This window comes from Protopterus annectens, chromosome 2.part2 (assembly GCF_019279795.1).
Source record: "Protopterus annectens isolate FY-2018-M chromosome 2.part2, PAN1.0, whole genome shotgun sequence".
Classification (NCBI taxonomy): domain Eukaryota; kingdom Metazoa; phylum Chordata; order Ceratodontiformes; family Protopteridae; genus Protopterus; species Protopterus annectens.
This window is the reverse complement of record NC_056730.1, coordinates 419,077,886-419,103,029: the sequence shown is the minus strand read 5'-3', so window position 1 is coordinate 419,103,029 and position 25,144 is coordinate 419,077,886. Positions and strand designations below refer to the sequence as shown.

General features: G+C 38.6%; 1 protein-coding gene across 1 annotated transcript in view; it reads left to right on the top strand.

Annotated features, from left to right (window-relative positions):
* The window catches only part of MRPS27 (mitochondrial ribosomal protein S27), a 1,668,787-nt gene that overhangs the window by 1,416,416 nt on the left and 227,227 nt on the right, over positions 1 to 25,144 (top strand). The window contains exon 6 of the mRNA XM_044063934.1: positions 19,632 to 19,734. Within this exon, the coding sequence (XP_043919869.1) occupies positions 19,632 to 19,734 (103 nt within the window). The remainder of the gene's footprint in view (positions 1 to 19,631; positions 19,735 to 25,144) is intronic.

The window sequence follows — 25,144 nt, the reverse complement described above, 5'->3', positions numbered from 1 at the left end:
TATATATATATATATGTATATATATATGTATATATATATATATATATATATATATATATGTATATATATATATATATGTATATATATATATGTATATATATATACACTCCATCTGTAAAAGTGTGTAATATAGATATAAATATATAAATATAAAAAATATATGTATATATTGTAAATCTCAAAATATGTGGTATAAAATGTAAATACTAAGTGTGTAATTCAGTAATAATAGCAATTATAATATTTTATCTTAAATACCATAATTTATGAATGTATGTATGTTTTTCGAGGGTCCTGAGATAACAGTTTTAATGCTGGTAATATAGAAATATTGTCATTAAGACCCTTCCCACTATGTGCATCTAATTTTAATTGCCACATCATTTCCCTATATATGTCTTGTTTCCCAATCTCTCCAAGGGTTCTACTGTCTCCAGTAGCCAAAATTTAAAATTCGCTTCCGGACAAACTAGTGAGTGTCTATATAATGCATTATTTTCATTTTTGCGGTTGATGTCCCTAATGTGTTCATAAATTCGTCTCCTTAGGTGTCTTTCTGTCTTACCAATGTAATAACACCAACAGGATTTACAGTAAGCTAGGTATACAACTCCTTTGGTATAACAGCTACTGTATTTTGTAGCTTTTAGAGTTGCTCTAACACTAGGTAACTTCCAACATCTTTTCATCTGCAATAAAAGGGCATTGGGGACATCTTCCACATCTAAAGGTACCTCTTTTATTAATAGCATTGCTGTAGCTTTTAATAGAATACCGTTCCTTCCCCTTTTCTAGGATATTTTTCAAATTGTTGTTTCTCCTATAACTATAGGTCAGTGTATTTTGAAATAGTGTCACTCTTGTGGGCATAGATCTAAACATGTCCCAAGTATCATTAATACATTTTTTAAGCCATCCGAGGTTTTGGTGGTAAGTTAATGTCAAATAAGGGATAATTTTGGTATTATTATTTTGTTTGTTTGCTACATTTTCAATACCCACTGTTTCCTCTAAGATATAATCAAACCCAAGTAAAGGTGGATAGTTAGTATCTCTTCTTTCTACTACGTATTTTTTTAATATTCTGCGTTAAAACTACTGGGTATCCCCTTTGATGAAACATGTTTTCTAGAATATCTACTTCCTTCAAAAAAAAATCTTGTTCTGTTGTCATCCTAGAAACACAAATCATTTGTCCCTTAACAATATTCTTTTTCAAATGAATGGGGTGATCACTCTCGAAATGTAAATAAGCATTGGAAAAATTATTTTTCCTATAAATGGTAGATTTATATCTTTTGGCTACTTCATCCTTATAAATTGTTACATCAGGATAGTGTGTTGCATCTTTATAGGTTTCATAAGTAAACTTAAGAAAGGAAGTACTGTTATTGATGTAATCAATAAAATCACTAATAATAGACTCTGATCCTGTCCATAAAATAAATATATCATCCAAAAACCAGTAGTACCCATGGATATATTGGTAAAAATTGGATGTGAAAATGTGTTGTCTTTCCCAGTATAGCATAATAATGTTAGCGTACATGGGGGCACAAGCTGCACCCATAGCTACACCTTCAATCTGGTGGTAGTACTCACCTTGAAAAAATATATAATTATTTCTTAATACCAACTCCATATTTTTTAAAATTATCCTAAATTCATCTCGTTGCAAAAAATCCATCTAAGTTAGTATCTTTTCAAACCAGTCCAAACCTATAGAATGGGGTATAATGGTAAACAAGTCTTTAACATCAATAGTGATGAAATAGACATTCTCTTTATATGTCACTTTTCCAATCTTTTTTAGGAAATCCCAGGAGTCTACTAGTATATGCTGATATTTTGAGTGATACCCCTTTAATTTCGTATCTATATATATTGCTAAGGGTTGTGTCTTTGAACCTCGGGATGACGCAATGGGCCTCATTGGAGGATCATGTACACATTTATGTGTTTTGGGTATACCAAAAATAGCTGGAATGACTGGCTTCCTTACCTTCAAATAATCATGTAATTCTATATCAATGAGCCTTGTAACAAGTTATCATCGAAAACATAATCAATCTTCTGATATGAAATATTGATTTCATTCTTGGAAACAAGGGTGTAACTATTAGCATTGTTTAAAATATCAAGCATTTTTCTAGTATAGTCCCACTGGTCCATCTGAACCATATCCCCACCCTTGTCAGGTTTCATCACTCTAATTTTTTCATTACATCTGAGCTCATTAATAAGCTTAATTTCATCCCGTGATAAATTACTTTCATTCTTCTCCTTATTATAATAGTAATTATTTCTGATTTGTTTGGCAAGTACGTTTTCAAAATTCAAAATATCATGCTGTAGTGGTGAGTTATAAGTACTGCATTTTTTTAAAATTCCTTGTCCATCAGTAGGTCCTGTATCTTTAAAAATAACTACAAAATTTAACTTCCTGCTGAATAGCTTAACATCTAACAAAATGCTATCAATACTAGGTGTCCTGTATGGTACAAATGTAGATCCTTTTGTGAACAGGTGAAAAAAAGTCTCCTTAATCTCCATATCTGTAGAATTAAAAATATTAAAATTGTTTAAGGAGTGTATGTTAGAACCCATCTCATTCTCACTCTATATGTTCTCAAGGGAAGAACTCTCTAACACCATCAAGTTACTTCCCAATTCTACTAGTACATTCCCCTGTTGGTGAATCGATGTTCCCCCGCCACCTGGGCAAATGACTGTTGTTGGGGGACTCGTTTCTTTAGCCTCTCTGATCTCCTGGGGCCTACATCTTCTAAAGGGATATAATCTTCCCTATTATAGTTATTCTCCTGATAATCCGTGGTGTTCTCATCAAATGTTCCCCCAATATCATAATTGTTGTATGTACCCCCATGTTCTACCTGTTCTGGGGAAGGTACCTGGGTTCATAGTATAACCCGTGTGTGATCTGTGATAGGGTCCTCTCAGAAAAAAGTTCTCCTGTTGTTTTCTACCATGTATGCTACACCAGAGCGATATTCATTTAAATCCCTTCTAAGCTTAGATGTTTTCCTGTTGTAATTACGCGTTGTAACAGTGTCAACGTCTTGTATATTTCTATAATATATATTCTTGTATTCTTCTATAGAAAATAATAAATCATCAGTAATTTCTTTATACAATTTGTCAATTTTATCAGATACCATTTTATTCTCATTATGTTTCATAAGTGCTCTAATAACAGATAGTCCACATTCATTAAAAATGTTACTAATGTTCTTAAACAATTAATTCTCAACTTCGTAATTAATATTACTGGGAAATTTTTGAATCCTCAGTCCTTTAGGAACGACATTGTCGTGAAGACATTTGTTAAAATACCAGTTTTCCACGGCTAAGTTCCTATATCTGGTTAACAAATGTTTAAAGGTCTTACATTTCTCTTTATACATAGAGTTGTTTCTCCGTTCCGACTCTACCACTGGGGTAGAATTGTTGAACGATTTGTTTAACCAGTTGTAAAAATCCATATTATAGTATTTGGTAAAGTCATTCCCCCTAGAATGTGAATGAACATTATGTCCCAGTCTATTAAAATTGTCCGGGGAACCCGAAGTATGCTTGTTCGATGTAGATAGTCTTCTCATCTTTGTATTTCCGCTTTCTCTGACGTCTGACGTCATCGCATCATCAACTCTGTTCGTAGGGCTACTCTGAGCACAGGGAATACTGTTCCCCGCCTCCACAGGTGTATGGATGGTCTGCGAGTAGCTCTGGATAACCCTAACTAACTCACTCAGGAGAGAGCTATTGTTGGCCATTACAAGTTCCAAAGGAAAGACAGAGCAAACAAAATTCACTGTCTACTTAAGAGTTGGGGGGTTGACAGAATGAAGTGGCTATGACTAAGGGAGTAGAGTGCCAACAACACTGGCAATGTTTAAGATCGACATGTACGTATTCACTTATGTCAGGGAGAACTGTGCATTTCCAAGGCTAGACTGGTATCTTCATTGTAACTTTGATAATATGTTATGAGTGTTAATATAAGTATAAACCTGGAAAGTTGGCACATTCGAGCCTTTATAGTTATTGACTGCAGCAGATAGACCACCCATTTGTAAAGGGATTATTACCGCTGACTTCCAGAGTTTGGGAACACGCTTTTTGACTAAAAATACTTAAGCAGAACAGAAGCCAGACAGGATATGGATGGAGTAGCCATATTTAAAAACATGGTTGACAGAAAAACATTAGCTGATGAGCATGACTTTTTTTTTTTATTTTTTTAAATAAATAAAGCTGATTTGTACAGTTTAAAGTGTTTGTGGCTTACATGCTGCAGTGCAGAAGCTAACAGTAGTGTTGGAAGTGCATTGCCAAAATTAACATTGAAATGTTCACCTTTGTCAGTAGAAGGCAGGAGGGGAAAGGGATTGGGCCATTTTCATCTGACAGGGTATAACGAATGCTGTACCAGGAAAAATAATTGTTTTGGATTTGCTGTCATTGCTTTGGTAGGCAGTAAAATATTGCCTCTTGCTGTTTAGTAGGATGTTTTTCATGTGTGATGCCTGCCCTTTATAAATAGATTAATAGTAGTAGTACTATATTTGCAGCACTGAAACCACAGTTTGTCTTATGGAGATCTGTGCCTTAATCTATGTGTGTGGTATGTCCCAGGATTAGAACCTGGATTTGATTTAGCACTGTTCATTCGGGTCTAATTATTGATTGTCATTGAGAACCAACTGAAAAGATACAGCTGCATAATCCAAGTGAGAGGTGTGCAGGGCAGTACTGTTCAGATTAATGAGTGTGAGTTTGGATGTGTTGGCACCGAATCCCCTAGAATTTCTCCAGAAGAGGCAACATGCTAGACAGTAACTGTAGGCATATAGGCATTGATGAATCTGACTTTGGTCCAAGACAGAGATGGTAATCTATCAGTGGGTACATTAAATTAGCATTATTTTTTAAGTTATTTGTGTTTTTACTTGCAAGTTAGGTCTATCTTGAGTACTGGATTTTAAAGTGTGCATCATCAATTATTTTATTTCCATCTTGGAGTTTCAAGACTGGATTACTGTTTGACAATTGATTGTGACTACTGCTTAATAAGATACATGATGCTTCGACAGTTATAGCTACATTGTGTCTGGTGACTTAAGTAAACTGTGTCCTTTCGTAGTTGCTGAACTGATACATTTTTGCTGATTAGTATTTCACCAGTACATGGGTTTTTGCTGATTAGTATTTCACCAGTACATGGGTTTCAGTGCTGGTATCAGAAACATTTACTGTGTTGCAATTCATACTCTTACATGCCTGCTTAGTATCTGGTATATTGATGGATTTGCTTTTTTTCACGACTTCTCGATGTGTGAGGTGCTTTCAACCTTTGAATGGAACAGAGACTTCCACAACTGCTGGATTATGTCTGACACTTTCACTTGATCTATATGGATTTATTTGAATTCTCAAGAGTGTCAGAAGTGTTAGTGTCTTCAGACATTCAAGTGAAATGAAAACATTCATGTTTTATGAATGTTTCTACCAGGCACCTTCAGTCATACCTATTGTATCTTTTTCATATGTTTTTTGGTTTTTGGATGATTAGTGTTTTTTCTGACTACTTTGAATCAAGTTCCAGTTAAGACCTTACAAGGTATGTTCAAGTGACTACTGAACTTCCATGTTTCTCTAGTTACTTGAGACAGCAGTTTGCTTTTTGTAATTTTATTGGCAAGTAATGAGCATATGTAACTTAGCCTTTTAAGTACTTGTATTATTTATTTACTATGTTTATTATGTTGTCAGAGATACGAAAAACAGGTGTAGTCATCCCATTCTGCAAAGGGAGGGGGGTCACTAATGATACGACAAAAGTGTAGTCATCCCATTCTGCAAAGGGGGGGGGTGCTAACGATCCGGGAAACAAGTGATGGTGTCTTCCGTAATGACAGCAGCTGCAGTATTATGAGCTGTAGATACAAAACTCCACTAAGATATGCCTTCTAGACCACATGCTTTGCATGACTTCCCACCCTCAGGTCAGTTATTACAGACAGTAATCCGTTTAGTCAGTACTAAAATAACGTTTAAAAAGGTCACGTTAAAAACAAAAAAAGAAAAATCTTGCAAAGCTAGAATTTCCACTGTGTGATACCTTAAAACCTCTTGAATCAGAGGCAACATGGGATATATGTAAATTACCCTTTAAAGATGCCAGGTGTTTCAGCTAAATGGTATTTCTGAATGTCCATGACTTTTTTCTTTTACTTTTAAGTCTTTTTATGGACAATTTCAATTTTCTTTTCGTGTTTTTAACCAATTGGTTTTCCTGTGTGACCTTTTTAAACATTGTTTTAGTTTGTTAGTTGGGATATTTTTGTAGACACCCTTAAGTTTATGGATATCAGTTGGGTATGACTACCCTCATCATCTTCTTTTGGCTGTTCCCATTAGGGGTCGCTACAGCGGATCATGTTTCCATTTCTTCCTGTCCTCTGTATCTTGCTCTCTAACACTAACCACGTGCATGTCCCCTCTCACCACATCCATAAACCTTATCTTAGGCCTTCCTCTTTTCCTGTGATGGTAGCTTCATCTTTAGCATCTTTTTTCTAATATACTCAGCATCCCTCCTCAGCACATGTCCAAACCAACGTAATCTTGCCTCTCTGGCCTTGTCTCCAAACCTTCCAGCCAGGGCTGACCCTCTAATATACTTATTCCTAATCCTGTCCACCCTCAATACACCCAGTGCAAATCTTAACATCTAACTCTGCCACATCCAGCTCAAATTCCTGCCTTTTTGTCAATGTCAATGCCACTGTTTCCAGCCCATATAACATAGCTGGTCTCATTACCCTGTTGTAGACCTTCCCTTTCACTCTTACTGGTACTCGTCTGTCACAAATCACTCCTGACACTCTTCTCCACCCACTCCATCCTGCCTGTACTCTCTTCTTCACCTCTCTTCCACACTCACCATTACTCTGAACTATTGATCCCAAGTATTTAAACTCATCCACCTTCGCCACCTCTACTCTTTGCATCCTCAACATTCCTCTATCCTCCCTCTCATTCACACACACACATTCTGTTTTAGTCCTTCTGACCTTCATTCCTCTTCTCTCTAGAGCATATTTCCATCTCTCCAGGGTCTCCTCCACCTGTTTCCTACTCTCACTACAGATCACAATGTTCACTACAGATCACAATGTCATCTGCAAACATCATAGTCCACGGGGGCTCCTGTCTGATCTTGTCTATCAACCTGTCCTTTACCATTGCAAATAAGAAAGGGCTCAGAGCTGATCCTTGATGTAATTCCACCTCCACCTTAAACGCATCATGACTCCCTATGTTTCCAAAAGTCAAACATTCCTCTTATTCTGTGCTGATGATGTCATAAGGCAGAAACATGCTTGTCTACAGCTAGAGGGGTTTGGCTTTATTGGCCAGAAATTGTCCATAAAAAGACTTAAAAGTAAAAAAAAAGTCATGGACATTCAGAATTTGCCATTTAGCTGAAACACCTGATATTCCCTAAAAGGTAATTTACATATATTCCATGTTGCCCCTATTTCAAGAGGTTTAAGGTATCACACAGTGGAAATTCTAGCTTTGCTAGATTTTTCTGTTTGTGTTTATAGCCAGTACAAAGCAATTAACAAGGAGACACAAAGTTGAACAGGTTTGTTTTCATTTACTGAATGCAGAAATCAGGAAGCTGGGGAGACTAAGTAACTGGTGTACAGTGTAATCTGTTGGGCAAGAGAAGGGACCTTTAGCTAGCTTAGTAAGTGGTCCTTAGAGTGCAAGGTCTACTCCTTTGGGGAGAATTTCACAGCCACTTTCGAGCATAGGGCATATATTTGCCTAGTTAAAGTTGATACACAGCAAGGCTCTTTATATTAAACCTGCTTACATTGTACAATGACAGTTATCAGTGAAAACTTTCAGTAGTTAGGCCCTGTGGCAAAAGCTGCTGCAGTATCGGGGTCAGGAATGGATGTAGTGACCACAGACTATTGCACATTGACAATGTTCTCAATGAAAACGTTCAGTACTTTATGGCAGAGCTCCTGCAGTATTGGGGTCAGGATTGGATTTAGTGACCACAGGGTCTGCATTGTGTAGGAAGATGGAGACTAAGTGAAAGTGAAGACCAAAATATTTGATTTTTAATGTAAATTGCCACTTTGAGCCTTCATCAGTTATTAGGACAGTTTGATAAGCATGATGTTAAGTTAGTGATTTTCAGTGTGTCCATATGTAATACGATGAGGATAGACTTCCTGCATGTGTTGAGTACATGAGCTGGATCAGTAGGAGGGTGTATTGCATAGATTTTATATGGATAATAACCTTATTTACTTGCCCTTTTGTGTGCCTATCTTGTCTTAATATGTTGAATCCTGACATCAGTATTTCACTGTCAAGGATGTCACCTCTTAGCTGAGTGTCTGTGTTTGCCAGGATGTCAGGGTTGTCATGATTCAATCTAGCATTACAGCAGAGAGTCTGCTAATGTCTACAGTATCTGCAGTAGTATGCTAGTTTTGTGCTAGGTTTGTTTTCCAGCAGCCATTTAGCAAATCTTTGAGGCTGAACAGTGTCTAAGGTGACTTCACCTGGTTCTGTCCAGACAATGGAAACAGGTGGACAGCTTTTCTTGGCCTTCTCCTCCTCTATCCCATAAACCCTTGCTCCTGAGAGTAGAAGTCCAGATCTGGTTTCTGCCATTTGAGGTATGACATCTTCATGTTTCCTTAAGTTTCTACAAGGATTTGTCATTATTCTGCTCCAAGTGAGTATATTCTTTTCAATTTTGTGTCCGATGTCTACATTTTCTTGTCAGACTCCATTACTAGCTTGCCTATCTTTGTTGTATATTCATTTGCTCTTTTCACCACTTATTCTGTCCCTATCCCTAGTTTAAAAAAAAAAGTGAAAAATCTTTCCTTTTTTCTTTTGCATTTTTGTGTTACTAACAGTAGATATATTTAATAAAAGTTGGATGACTACTGCCTCTATATTGTGTTGTTGTGAGGTTTTTGGACAGGAATACTTTTCAACCCTAGTGGTTGTTAAATATTTTCACCATTGTTATTGACAGTGGTACACTGTTCATTGATCATTTGATTCTGTTGTGTATTTTGGACAAAGAGTTTGAGGCCTCTAGTTTCAAAAAGTGCAAGGAATTTGCACATAAAGTCCTTTCTCAAGAACATCATGATGTGTGGTAAGCATTGGTGTGGGAAACTTGGATGCTAATTGCAGTATTTATAAAGGTTTAGCTTCAGTTCTTTGCTGGATAGTTGTGATGGGCTAGTTTTAAAAGGGCTGATGCGATCAGTGATATCTGAAAAAGGCAAGGGCTCAGGGCAGGGTCAAGCCAGTTTGCCCAGAGGGAAAATAAAAAGGAAGTCAGATAATCAAGAGGTCTCTGCATTGGAGAAGTTGTCTCCTACCAAAATTCCCAAGGATGCCCACATCCATGTCTAGTCCAAGTACTTATTCCATTGCCACTGAGACAAGAATCCTTGGGCAGTACTGACTGTGCACCAAGGAGAAGAGCAGATAGCCTCTCCTTAGAGCAAGAGCTTTATTGTTTTTTGTCATCCTGCACCATATCAACAATGTCCTTTAGATTCCACAAATCCTTTCTGAGCCCTGCCCACCTATACTGGAACCAGAGAAGAGACACTGACCTTCTTTTGTACTTTCCCACCTCCAGGCCTTATTTTCATTTCTGTAATGTTGAAACTGGTATCGCAGTCTGTGGCAGTGGTTTTACTAAAAGATTATGATCCTTTGGCAGTACCCTTGTTATCAGTGGGTACCTCAACCATGACCCTATCAGCTCTGTGTCGAAGGACTCTGCACCAAGCACTTGGTTTCAACAGCAGTCCTAACCTTGCCAAGACCATTGTTGACCTCTACATTCTTGACGTTCAACCCTTTGATGCTGAAATTATCTCATGACTTTTGTCCTGAAAGCTCTGGTGCATATTGTTGACATCAGTATTCATCCTTTGATGCCATTGATGCAATCAATACCAATAGTTTCATACCTGAGTAAGTAGGTCAGCATATCAATGCAGATGAGGTCTGAGGCAATTTCTTTGCAAGAGCAGGTGCAGGCTCCATCAGTTTAACCCCTAGGCACTGTTGAGTCTAAAGCATTTAATCATAAGCCAGCCTAGTTCCCTCATAGGCTGTTTGCAGAGGTCTAGGTTGCCTTTTTCCCAGAAGAGTTCAGACAAATCCCTCCCCATCCATCCAAGGAAAAGTTAAGGCAAGGGGATGCACCTGGACTCCCTTTGGATTCTCCCTCCCCAAACACATTTCTCAATGAAGGGGAGATTTCTGCCAAATCCCCTCCTGAAAGCACCACATTTGTTGAAGTCCTGGAAGTGGTGAGGCAGAGCAGTTCCTGGCCAATAGATCCCACCTCCCTGGAAGAAAAGATTTTGCAGGAGGAGTGTATGTTCTCTTTTGGTTAGTGCCACCCCAAATAAGCTTGTAGAGTATGGAACAGGCTGGATGTGGCTGAAACATGTCTGCTGAAAGCCAGATAGAATGCTGCAAACCCTCAAAGACGGTCAGCACTGGAGCAAAGGACCACTTCTAGAAATCAAAATGGTTTCTGCAGCCACTAAGTGTGAGGTCCCAAGAGGATGCCCAGGTTATCCATCTGCCTAATAGGGAATCTCTGATGGATAGACATGGGAGGTGATTATGCATATAGTACATTTTCATTCAGGGCATTCAGCTGTCTGGCAGATAATGTTCAATTTCAGAGAGATCTGTGGGGGGAAAAAATATCAGGCACTCTGAAACAGTTGCCAGTGGGTGATCTTGGATTACAATTGGAGTCCCAAGTGGTGGGCATTGCATCTGTCTCTTCATTGGCCATGTGCTTGATTCACAAAGCAATGGGTGAAGCAGCTATAGTGATGTGTCGGGCAATGCAGTGTGGTGGCAGGCCTGGCTGTGCCTCACTGACTTTGCTGATTACGTCATGGTGGCATCCATCAGTGCTTCCTTGGTGTAAAGTTCTTATGTGAGCAAAAGGTCAAAGACAAGCTGTTACAAACATGATCAAGATGGCAAAATGCTCAAAGCTATTCTGGGGAAGATTTTAGCACTGCAGTGGTCCTTCCAAAGAAACCCAAAATGTGTCAAAAACTTATGGTTTTGAAAGTGCCAACAGCCCCAGCACAGACAACAGTACAAGAGAATATCCAGTGATATGGGGGGACTTCTCATCTAATCACCATGCTAGGGGCATAAATGTCCCCCACTAGCAAGGGTCCAGGGGAACATTTTTGAGGCTGTAGTCAGTACGAACCCAGAAAGTTTGTCCAAAGGTTCCACTCTGGAGGCAGTCGAGGGATGACTTTTCCTGTGTCTGGTTGCATGGTTGGCCATTGTGCAGGTCAAGTAGATAATGGAGTTATTCTGGTTGATTGTGGTGCAGTCTGTCTTACCTTGTTTACATACAAGAGACTGGATGTGCTGTTTTGATCTCCAAGATGCATGTCTGCACATCGAAATAACAAAGTGATCTAGGACTTTGCTGCACTTTTAGGTGGGAGCCTGCCATTCTGACTCCAAACCAGTCCATGATACACACAGCCAAACTTCAATGACATGATCTTCAAGCTTTTTCGTCACATTGTGCACACAAACTAGTGACGAAAATCTTGTGGCACACCAAAAAATATATTAAACATGCCTGCTCAAAGTAGGAATTTGTTTACAGCTGAATATTTTTGCTTTGGCATAGAAAAAGCATGCAACATCAACATGCATAGCTATGCAGTGAATGCTAGACTTTCTCATAGTCCTAACTTTGTAGAAAAGGTTATTTGCAAAAAATCCAACAGTCTCGATAGAATTTTTTTTGGTCAACATACAGTGTTGCCTATACTGTTTTTACAAAGTTCGTTGTGAAATGTAAACCATTTGTTTTGGTTTTTTTTTTCTGAAACACCCAGCACCTTGAAAACATCACCTTTAATGCTCATTGCATGATCTGTGGAATGCAGATAATAAGTACAACAAAGTACTTGTCGCAAGCTTACACAACACAGCTATCCATTGGCACTAGACTTGTAATATGACAAAATCTAAAAATTCAAAACAGAAGCGTCAAGATTCCGATAGTAGTTCGTACAGAAGTACCTCAGAGGATGAGTGGGAAGATAACTGGGTTGGGCTCTCGTTAAGTGAGGCAGCAAAGCCAAAGAGTAGAAGAGGTTACTGATTTTAGCTCTAAATGCACTGCAGTACATTTTGTCTATTTAGCTCAAGAGTGGAAATGGTTTGTTCATAGAATCTTGCGATGCACTGGTTGAAAACCCTTGTTCTAAGATTTTACATCAGGCATGTACTATGGTGGGTAAGTCCATCAGATGTATGTGTATGTATCTATGTATGTATTTTATGTACATTTTGTTAGACAGGGAAGCCCACTGGACCATTCAGAGCCCATTTTCAGTAGAGGCCCGGGGAGAAAAGCTCCATAATGCAGTACAATCTGTCCATAGAAACAGCCTTTGTTTGACCAGCCCCCACTGTCACAAATAACAGTGGATGTATCCATTCTAGATTTGGGGAGCATTATCTGAGCAGGATGGTCCAAGGTATGTGGTTACCACAAGAGACCAAATCACACATTAATTTGTGGAAGATTAGAACAGACCTGATAAAATTGCAGGCACTTCAGGACAAACTCCCACAGGGTTGTGGTATCCATCCACTCCAACAACATGGGGGCATTGTAGTACATAAAATGGCAAGGCAGAGAGCACTGTCTTACTCCATTTGCAGAGAAGCCATAAGAATCTGGGAGTGTGCAATAACATCACACTATTTTCTTAGCAATGCATGGACATCCAATGTGAATATAGACAAGTTGAGTAGAGAGGTACTGCTCCCACACACATGATCTCTCAACAAGTCGGTAGCTTGTAACATTCTGGAGATGGGGAGACCATGTAACACAAAGATAAAAAACTTCACCTCAGGGATATTAAACATAAAAAAGCTGAGAGTCCTATAACATCTCATTATATGTTGTGTCATGGGGAGAGAGTATTTATTTAAGATATACTATTTTAGAAAATGTTAAAGGTTGGAATGATTTTGAAGTGAAAAAGAAATTATAAGGAGCGTGTATTCTGAAATTTGGTACTTTAACACCTTTGGGTTTAAATCTTGAATGTAATTGGAAGTTATTTCTTTGATTGTATGAGATTTATTATTGGTGTTCTTTAATGATTTAATTGAAGTGTTAATTAATGTTCTTATATAATAAGGTTTTTTATATTAAGTTTTTTATCTCTTGAAGGCTTTTTAGCCAAGGCGCTAAGATCCGTATTACAGTTTTGGACTGATTTCCTCCTCTCTCTTTTTTAGTTGTGGTATTTTTAGTTATTTTAATATTTGCCATTTTGGTTTGTGAATCTGAGACCCTGTAGCAATCTTTGTTTCACCATTCAACTCCAGATTTGACAGCTTCTTCATCATTGTCCCCCAAAAGGTACAGTCCCCCAAGTCTCCTGTAGACATTCCCCCTATTTCCACTCATAATCCAAGATGTGAAGAGCAAAGGTAATTTTCATAGCCCTGTTCTTTCCATGCCAGGTATGGATCCCCCCTGCTGTAGCCTCATCTCAAGTGAAGACCATTTCTTCCATGCCACCCATGACTGCTCTTTCATCTATGTGGATAGTCTTATCCCAGATGCTCAAACCCTACACTTGACTATATTGTTTCTCCACATTTAGTGATGGCCATAAACCAATCATTCCCTACAGAGATGCCTCAAAAGATCTTCAACAAGGAAAATTTATAAAGGGAAATGGACAATGTTTTATGTTTTGATTGCTCAGAAGAATGTTGGACCCCTTTTCTGCTTCTGTAGCTCAAGTGCTTACCTTTTTTGTCAGATATATTCAAAAAAGGGGCTAGCTGCTCTTTGGTAAAAGTTCATCTAGCAGCTGTGTACCATCTTTTCATCAGGGATTTTCTTCTTCCTCCCTAGCATTGCTTAAGATATGCAAAGCATTTTTAAAAGGAGTTTTCTGCTCTGGATCACCTTTGATTCTCCATGGTCCCCAGTGAGATCTGAATTTTGTACTAGAGAGGTTAACCAAATCTCCATTCTCCAGAAAATTATGCAGATATAAAGGTTCTGACCTGGAAGACTATCCTTCTGATAGCCATTACTTCTGCGAAAAAAAAAGGGTCAGAGCTTTTTCCATCAGGATAGAGTCACACTCCTTTCTTCCTTCCTTTATGCCGAAAGTGGCCACTCAAGTGAATTTGAACTTGAATCAGTCCAATCATTTACTGGTGTTCTTTCCAAACTATTCTAACAATGCTGAATACCATTTGCATTACTTTGACATATGCAGAAAACTTATTTACCTTTTTTATGCAAATAGACTTTGAGAAAGATAACTCAAGAGTTTGTTTGTTTCTTAACACCAGGAAAGGTCAAAAAGTGATTAAGGTTACTCTATCCAAGTGAATTTCCAATTGTATTAGTTTCTGTTACTGTTCTGTGACAGATGTTTGCCCACTTGGCCGAAAGCGCACATTGGCAGGGCTCAGGCTACATCTACTCCTTTTTTGTGAAATTTGCCCCTTGATGAGATTATGGCTGCTGCTACATGGCCAACCCTAAATACATTTGCTAAGCATTATAGCTTGAATGCTGTAACTAGAGCCTGAGCCTTCTTTGGAGTCACCATTCTTAAAGGCTTGCTGTCCTAGACCTCCCAGTATCTGCTGGGATTCTATCCACCAGCTTCCAGTGTCTGGACAGGACCGAATTAAATACTCAAGTTATGTACGTAATAGAATGTTAAAGTTGTCTGATGTCTGAACAAACAAACAAATAGGAAACAAACCACTGGAACCAGGGAAATGGAAAATAATACTTCCCTCTTGGTGTGTAACTCAGACAATGTATATAGGCAACAAGTTAGGTGAATAAAACCAATTTGCACTCGAAGTTTAATTTTTATTGATCAAACGATTTTCTCTCTCATTATAAAGAAACTTCTTCAGAATAAAATACCAATCCCATTTTAACAGATCTATAAATACCCCTTTATTCACACATCCACCAATGACATTGAAGCAGATGTAGTAATAAAAAAAGTCACTATTTAAAGAGACAACATATTATCAATATATAGAATGGTCCCATTTAGGCACAGTCAAGTGATATACCAAAAGGATAGATCTTTTCAAGTATTTTTTCTTTATCTTTTTTTTTTTTTTTACTCAACTTCCTAATTACATAGTGTTCTCATTTTACTTTCATTTAGGGTGTTTATGCTGGCTAATCATTATTTTTTGATCTTGAGAGTTCCTCAGAAACAAGGGTTTTATGAGCGAGGGGAAGAGCTTCAGCTTTCAGAGAACACTCTTTGCCAAAGAAAAGGCACCAATCTGACCCGTCCTCCAGTTTCCAGTGTCCAATCAGACCAGATAAATGTAACAATGTGGTAATTACATAACTTATGTTACGTCCCCGCATGTGAAGCCACGGTGGTACAGCGGTAGTGTTACCTCACAGCAAGAGGTTCTCCTGTTCAATTCACTGCTGGAGTGCCTTCTGTGTGGAGTCTGCATGTCCTCCCTGCGGTCGAGTGGCCTTCGAAAGACATGCGTGAATGGGCATGCCTTCGCTGAAGGTTGGGCATCGGGCTGGCAACTCGGCACCATAAAAATCGACTGCCACTCATTAGCGGACCGGAGTTCCGCTGTGTTGACCCCTAACCCAGAAAAGCCTAAAAGACAAACAACAACAACATGTTGCGTCCCCGCATGGGATGTGGGGTTGGGTAGGTATGTGCCCTTTTTCACCATTTTATACCAGGATTACCTATGTGAGTGTATATTGACTTTAGCTTTTGTTAATGGATTAAGTCTACTATGACTGGATGTGGCACATTGGATCTGCAGGTATGTGAGATGGTTGATAGAATTTTAACAATTTTAACTGATAGAAGAGGTTCTTCTGTTTGCATGTCCCTAGAATGAATAAAGAAGGTAATTTTAATCCAGACTAAGACAGGCGAGCAATAATAGGGTTAAATTTGGAGGCAGTGCTGGCTCCATGGCGTAAACATAGCCTTGTGACCCAGATGAGCTAGGATCAATTGCCGGAGGAGCTGGCCAGAGAAGGAGGAAGTGAGTGACAAAGGCCAATGCACTCATCCTTGGGGACAGAGATAGTCCTGTCCACTGCAACACTAACACCCAGTAGAGGGTTTTTGTTGAGGTAGAAGTCAGTGTGAGGGATAAAACATGTATGCACACCAAGCAGCATGTTCTGTAGCCTAGAATTAGATATGGGCAGGAATGCACACTCATCAATATGCCTGGCATTTTGAACCAGAGCACTGCATGACTGCAGCAGGCAAGGGGTTAGATTATATGACCTCTCATAGGCTGCAGGAAAACAGAGGTTAGATTACAGAACCTGCAATAGGTTGCAGCAGGACAGAGGTTATATTACAAGATCTGTTATAGGTTGCAACAGGGCAGGGGTTAGATTACAGGATCTCAGTGAGTGATGTGGATGGTGCTGCGCCAGGGCTGCTTTATATTTCCCAGTCCCAAAACATTTAGGCCCTCTCCTGAGTTGGCTTCAACCTCCTTGATATGGTCCCTGCACCATGGTGGAGAAGAGCTACACTTACAAGTAAATGGATTTAAGAGGGCTATTGTAGGCTGTATGGTAGAATGTCACTGAAGACAATACGAGTTATTATAAAAATCCAATGCTAACATTATTTCTTGTATAGGTGCCAGTATGAATATTTATATATGGCAGTAGTTAATTATGGCCAAGGGAAAGGATGAGTATGTGGATCGCCTCAAAGGCTTATTTCTATACCGTCTGCTACAGACTAATGAGAGGTGATCTTGGACTGGCTTACAAGGCATCCCTGGATCCCACTCTAATGAATATTTTGCACAAATGCAAAAGAAACAGCAGCTGAACTGCTACATCTAAAGACCTAAATTTTGCTCCTGACATAAATAGAACTTTGTGAGAGAGATATGTATCTCAGAGAATTCCTGTTCTCTGGAATAGGCTCCCCATCCATGTGAAACAAAATCCATCCCTAACCCTATTGAACCATAACTTGGGCCATTGGATGGGAAATCAAAAATTCACCCCTGGTCTGGTGCCTATGTTTCGGATGGACAGAGGCACTCAGAAAATTGTAATTAAAAAAAAAAACACTAATAACCACCTGTTTAAATGTGTAAAACATATAAATTGTGGAACTCATTTGGGTTGCATGGCTAGGCATATAAAGGCCTTCGTAGTCGTTAGCCTAGTATATACCTATGAACCTAATAATATCCAGAGTATATGGCCTCAAGTTTGAAGACACTACTTTAGAGTAAGTTATTGGCTTTTGGCTCAAGGTGTTGCGATGTCAAGTGCATTTGTGAGCAAACTTATGTTTGAACATGTTCATTATGAGCAGTCCATTGCTAATGCAGAGGTCCAGTAATTTGTTCCTTCAAGCCATTCCCCTCAGCTGTACCCCTCATTATCCAAGTGAACAGTGAAGTTTCTCAGAAGAACCACAGAAAGAGTAGCTAATAACACTGTTAAGTATCACAGCACATACCTTTCAACTGTCCAGATTTTTGCCTAACATTTTTAGTATGTTCCTCATAACATTTGTGATTTTCTGCAAATCTGCTGAAGACTGGAGTCACTAAATAATGGCATATATTTGAATTTCGTACTTCATATACTTCTGAAAATGCATGCTAACACAAATCCAATTTTTCTAGCCACTTTCTAAGTTTGTAAAAGCAATATTTGAAATCTGTTCCTATTTTTGTCCCTCCACCAATAATTTCAGGCCTTGTCCAGACTACTTGCACTAAGCTGTATGCACAGCCAGTATCCAAGAATGACTGCTGTGAGCAGTTTATAGATGCGTATGCAGAAACAGCTGAGTTTTACCTTCTGCAACTCTTAGCTATAACGAGGTGACAGTTTCTATCTACTGGCACAAACACCAACTGCACAGCTTCCGGCTAGAGATGTTTTTGTGCATGCCCACACCTTCTTGGAGACTTTCCTGATGAGACAGAGCTCTTGTTTTCAGACCCAGCTGTGTGTGGTGAAAAGATATTAACTTTATAGAGCTGACACTTTTCAAGGTGTTGTACACGCTCTGAATCCTTCTCCAGCAGTGAACCATTTGTCACTGATACAGTCTAGTCAGCATATTTATCTTTAACTTGCAGCAGGTAAACCTGTAATCATCTCTCTCTGGCTCGGTTAAAAACTTAAGGTCTCTCCAAATAATTTCAGATAAGGTGTAGTTTCATCACTGTAGCATCTCTACAAGAACACCACCATATATCATTCCAAAAGCCAAATGGATGCCAGTAAAACAAAGAAATTACTATCTGGGTCCTCTCTTTTCAGTGTACTGAAACTTGAAACCTCCCCACTCAGTAGCATGCAGGCTGACCCATTGAATATCATTCAACAACATAAGACTGCATTCCAACAGTGTTTCCTTACTACATACCTCCAAACCAAACTTCACTACGACAAACCCCTTCTTTTCCATCCTAAGTTTTAAACTGTAGGATATACTTCAGCCGCTGTTTCTGAACTCTTGCAAAGCATTCTTGACTGCTTTAAAAAAGTTCACACTATGAATTGCTTATGTTCTCTGCTCAGTGTAGTAATGTAGCAGGTGTCCGAATGACCTGTGCCCTGCATTCCATTAGAGCTGCAACAATTTTTTTTTTCTGGGCTGAGACTGAAATCAGTTAATTTGAATCAGTGCTATACCTGAGTAAACAAGTTTTTTAAGTAGGTCAAATAAGTAAAACCACACTCCTTACAGTTTTTTCCACACTTAGTGTACCTAGTTTGAATGTCAGATTCACCCAATCACCAAGTTCTTGCCTGCAAATAGCAGCCCCATTACTTATTGAAGTGGAAGGTCCTGGAACCCCCTTTTTAGGGCAACGTGCACTGACTGTTTAAGTGAACCATTATGGAAGTCAGATTCTGGGTCACCCTTTGTCTGCCCCTCCTGCTAAATGAATTTGTCACCTTAACAGGAGCACACAACTCCTTATAATGCAGTTCTAAGGGCGACAGGAATGTATTTTAAGACCTAAATGCTCTTTTCAAGAATGTAAATTTGGACCTTGCTCTATGAACCTTAATCTTTTAATGTCATTTGCTGTTGCTGAATGTTGGCCAAGTATTACACTATTTTATCAGTCCATGCTGATTGCCTCTGTGTTTCCTTGATGTTTTACTTTATCGTCTGACCTTGTAACACATCTTGAGTTTTTGTGTTGATTGTGTATTCTGCACCAGAACTGGGTTAAAATGTCCACCATTCACAGATTAAATATAAATAGTAACATTTAAAATGATGAAAATAGTGAAACTTAAAGTGATGAAAAGACTTGTGATTAAACTAGAATTTAGCTTGAAAAAACTCTCCCAAGTTGTATGTGAAGTGACCTACTAATGGCCCACAATTGTAAGTTAACATTGCAAAGTTAGATCTTTTTAATTTTATCAGTAACCATTTTTTTATTACATGTTTCACCAGTGGGCAGATGAGAAGAATATTGGAGCATCTCTTGTGCTTGTTGGCTTGAAACAGGAAAACTCAGTTGGTCTCAGTTCCCAGCTCCTTGGCTATTCACTTCTTGGTAAGCTCTGTATCAAATATTCAGATTCTGTAGAGCATTACAAGTTACATGTTTCTTGCACCTTTTATTCATTTTAGTTTGTAATTTTAAGATAAGACTTAAGGAGCCACACACACTGCCAATTTTAACTTGTACAAGCTGACATTGATACCCTTGTTTAGTTGCTGCATACTTGCTCAACACTTGCTTTCTATACAGTTGTGTTATAAATCCATTATGTAATTCTCAATAATACTGTGAAAACTTTACTAACCTAACGACTGGGACCATGCTTAATGGGTCTGTGGTTGCAGTCCGTTATCTTCCCACTCCAGTGCAGCCTTTTTCTTGGAAGTTTCTGCTGTCAGAATCATGTTTGTCCTACATCAGTGCATGTTGTAATGTATGAACAATACTATACTGTCATTACAGTCACCACAGAGCTTATAAAGAAGGTTATCTTATAGATAATTGCTAGGCTAGTTGCCCTTGTGTGCTATTTTAAGCCAAGCCAGTTTCCTGAAGGTGAGAATCAAACTCTGTACCTTGTGTCTATGAGATGACCATTATGCCAACCACAATCGCCAAATAATCAGCCCTGCCAAGTCTTAAACCCAGGGCCCTGTACACCATAGTCAGAACAATGTACCACAAGCTATCACTGGGACCATACGATGCCTGCTAGGTATGCCTTTGAGCAAACACAGTTTTTGTCACAATTTTTGGACACTTAATGGTGCTCACCTTCCAGATTGAACAGAGCCATACATGGTAAACAAAATGTTAAATTGTATCTACCCATCCAATCATCAGGAGTAGACTAGCCAAAACAGTGCTTTGTTTGACCTGTATTGGTAACTTATTCCATAGGTTAGGAATACATTTAGTTTGGAAGCTATCCCACCAGCAAGTATTGTTCATTTGTTGTCTCTCCTGTGGGTGTTTTCAGACCCACAAGTCTTCCAAAGCTGTAGAGGATCAGCTACAGTTGTTTTTATTCTTATGCAGAGAAAGTAGCCAGTGGTTCAAATCCAAACCAGATGAAATGAGAAGTATCAGCTAGTTAGGAGACCTCATATTAGAAACAGAGTAATAGTATGTAAAGGAGAAAATGTCACTACAAATTCCACATCTTCAGTCTATTGATACAGACTTTGGATGGTCACTGCTTAGTTGCACAGTGGCCGTCATGTTTGTCAGAATTTAGAAGGGGACAGTAGAACAAGTTTTGCATGTGGCTGGTGACGAGGTATGCAAACATATACAATATATTAAAAGTTTTGAGGTTTATGTAGTAGTATGAGAAAAGTTAGCAAGGTACTTTCGTCACAACAAACATACATTGTTAAATGTTTTAGTGTTTAAAAAGGCCAGACAAGAACCTAATGAAATAATAACATACCACCAAAGCCTGGAGTCTTCGCAAGAAGCTATAGTCTGGAGCATAGCTGGCATTTCTTTTTGTATTTTTACACCAACTTCTACAGTGTAGCTGGTAGCAGATGTAACCTCATTCAACCTGAAAATGTCAGTTAAAGTATTTAACTAATAACCCATGGTAAGTATGTTTTTATTTTAGCACGTCTTATTGCACTAAATAGCTTATTTTTAAAATGTGGACATGGCTTATGCTTAGCTACAATTTGTGAGTGTAATTTTACAGTAAGTAGTTTGTTAGTTCATGGTCTGTACGAGTTGGACTGATCATCCATCACTGCATCGCATCCTACAAATGTTACTCCTCGATCCCAGTTTGTTCCTGTTGGTCAGGGTCAGCGGCACCAGGCTTGTTGTTGAGTTAGAACAGGTCAGGGGACTGCCATTGTTAAGCACAAAAGTTACTAATTGGACTTGTCGACCAAGGCCTACCCCATTAAGTGTTCTTGCTTCCTATTGTAGGTCAATGTCTATACTTAGGCAGACCCCAAAGGTAGTGATGCCTACTCAAGCCTTTTTTCAGAGCAGCAGCCTCCAATAGGGTTACCAAGAATAGCACACTCAAATCACCTGTAGCCCACCTGCAGCAGCAGCAGATAGGTGAACAGAAAGAGCCTCAACCTGGCTATTTTTCTTTGCTCCAACTGCTGCAGGTGTAAATCTGCAGAAGAGCAAATATTGAACATCTCTCTTCTCCTTTAAACTTCTTTTTTGCAAGGGGGGGCAACAAGCCCCCCATACCCCTTGAACTTACATGCAGTAACTCTGAGATAGCCATACCTTGGAGATAACGGAATATTTTGTCCATGTAGTCTCAGCATTATGGGACTCAGTCATGCAGGACCCAGTATTTCAAGCAGGTGTCCAGGAAAACACTTCAGAGCAAAACCAAAATGACTGATAACATATTTAAAAAGGACACTTTCCATCTAAATTATTAACTGTGTGATTAAAGAGTCAAAATCAGATGACAAAAAAAAAAGCACTCTGAATCAAGTATTCATATATACCGTATATGCTAATACAAATAACAGTAAATCAGAAATAAAACTGTCAGATAAAAAACATACTGATAGTCAAATGTCAATCAACATAGTAAATGAAGCAGTCTGTAAATGATTAAACTGCCCTCACCCCCCCCAAAAAAAAAAATATATATATATTTCTGCTTTATGTTTTCTTTAGTCTGCCTTCTTTTTATCCATCCTAGTGTTTCTTGATGTTTTGAATGTTGAGACTAAAAATGTGATCCACTGTTATTGCATATTTACTTCATGATGGTTACAGCTTTGCATGGCTACTTCATGATTTTGGGTAAGTGATCTTGTATTCAGACTTGAAGTTTTCTTTCATTTATTATATTTAGCAGCAACAGCAGCAATGAAACAAAATTCAAAGCTCAAAGAGGCTGTGATTTTGAAATCGCTATGCAAATTCACTTTTAGATACAGGTATGCACAATTGCTGAGGTAAGTTTTCAGTAATTCGTTTCAGACCAGTTTGATAAGGAGTGATCAAATTGTTTCAAAAAAATTTTTTTTTTGCTCTTGTATGTTGACTATCTTACTCCCTTGGTGTCCTGCTGTTCCATTCCTTTTCTCTAAACCATTGCTGCTCTCCCAGTGCCACTTTTAAGCAAAGCTAAGTTAAAAAAAAAAAAAAAAAAAAAAAAACATTCCAGGGTAACAAACACATCAGTATCAAAACAGGATCAAATTAAGATGGCTCTTTTCAATACCAGGACAGTTCACTGCCTGATCTTGAGGCACTCCTGCATTTGGAAGGAATTTGTATATGTATACTCATGGAAACTGGGTTTAAAATGCCCAGAAAGCACTCACTCTCCATATCTGGGTTTAGCAGCTACTATGCCTTCAGACTCTGTGGCAGCTACGGTGGTGTGTTTGTATTTGTCAGAGGTCATATCACCTCTAAACAGATTTCCATAGACCCGCAAGTGGGACTTATCGAATTCCAAATCACACTAAACAAAATCAGCTGTCAGTTTATCACTTGTTCCAGGACACCTTCAGTGACCCCAGAAGTTCATGTCAGGTTCTTAAACTTCATGGATGATCTCCCCATTGATAAGAATGCCATTATTTTGGGAGACATTAACTACCCATCAGTTGATTGGAGTGCCTATACAGCCAATGTAGGATATGCACAAAAAGGTTTGGATCTAGTAAGTGAATAACTGAATGGACCAGCTTGTTACTAGCCCAACTAGAGGACAAAATTTCTTGATGTGCTACTTGGAAATGTGCATCACCATGCACAAGTCTGCTAGTAATTCCCTTGCTAATAAAGTCAGACCATAAGCTAGTAAACTTTTCCACTCACCCTACCTAAAACTTCCTGAAACCAGCATATCAGAATTCAAAGACTTAAGTGCACAAATCTCCTCAAATTATACAATGTCTCAAAATTTACTTATAACAAAATCATCCCAGACATTGCCTCAGCAGATAAATTTGCAAAGGTGATTTATAACCACATAAATGTATAGACTTGGCATTCTCATCTATATCCAAATACAATGGGAAATTAAAAAGCAAACTCTCCTGGTGGTCCAATGTCATAAAATCTACAGTAAAAGGGGAAAAAAAACGCAGAGTATACAGTAGCTCTAAGACCCCCATGTCAAGGAAAATATTAGATTTACTAAGACAGCTCAAGAACTCGACTGTCATCTGAAGCCAAGGGCAATTACAAATCCTTGCTTAGTTTATGATAGAAAACTAAGGAACAAAACTCGGCAATGTACAGAACTCATACTAAATAGCAAAATCTACTCAAACCCTGCAGACATTGCTAGTATAATAAAAGCAAATAAATTTAGTGCAAATTTCACTTGTGGGATGACTATCTAGAGTCTTGTAATTCCCATATTTCCCATCACTGGAGAACATGCACTGAAACTGCTATCTAAGACTCAGAACATTTCCTCAATGGGACCAGGTAACATACCAGGTTGTTTGTTAAATATTACTTAGTATGCTCTAATGGAACCTCTCCATAAGTTACTTAACTTGAGTCTAGCTATGGGCTCAGTCCTGGATGTATGGCATACAGTACTGGTGATGTCATTCCATAAAGGTGGCTCTACAGTATAGCTTTGGCCAAGGCTTTTGACACCAAACCCCATGCTAGCAAAATAGGTCACTGTATGGTAAGATGGATAGTTGATTGGCTAAAAAAAAGAACCTATGTAGGGTATGAGGCAGGAACAGTGTCAGAGAACATGAAGGTGATCAGCGTGTGTCCTAAAGGACTTAGTGCCTGGACCCCTTTTGTTTGGCATTTACTTCTTTGACCTACGAACTAAAAACCAAGACCTATGGCTAACCAAGTTTGTGGATGACCGCAAACTGGGAGTCAGTGTCAAATCTCTCTCTGATACAGAAGCCCTCCAGCAGGAACTTATACTTATTAATGGCCATTGTATTAAAAATGGGCTTATATTAAATGCTAATTGCAGTATAGTCACATTTGGCAGACAAGCCATCCAACCAGTATATAGTTCAGAGAACACCCCACTTCAGAAATGAAAGTAGTTGGGTAAATAATTCCTTCTGCTTTGATCACCTTGTAGCAGTGGTTGTCGGAGAATCCTCCTACTTGGTGCAGCTAGTCACCAAGGTAATATCATCCATTTGCTTGTGAATACACTGAGTACTGAGAAGTTCCTTGGTTTAGTTTAACCAAGAAGCTAAAGCACGTTGCTACTTTAGCTTCTCAGTTCTGTGTGTTTTAACACATTTCAGCTTCTCTACTAAAAGAAAAAGAAAAAAGGTTTTCTCTAAAGCTAAGTCAAATGTGCATTAGCCCCAATGTCAATAGTAGCAATGGGTTGGTTTTCACAGAAAAAGTTTCTTTTACAATGTCTACTGGTGTGTCTCTTCTGAAAAAATCATAATTGTGGTCACTCTTGAGCTAACAGTGTATTCAGTTTGTGATGATGTGCTGTCATGAGAATTCTTTCTAATGACAT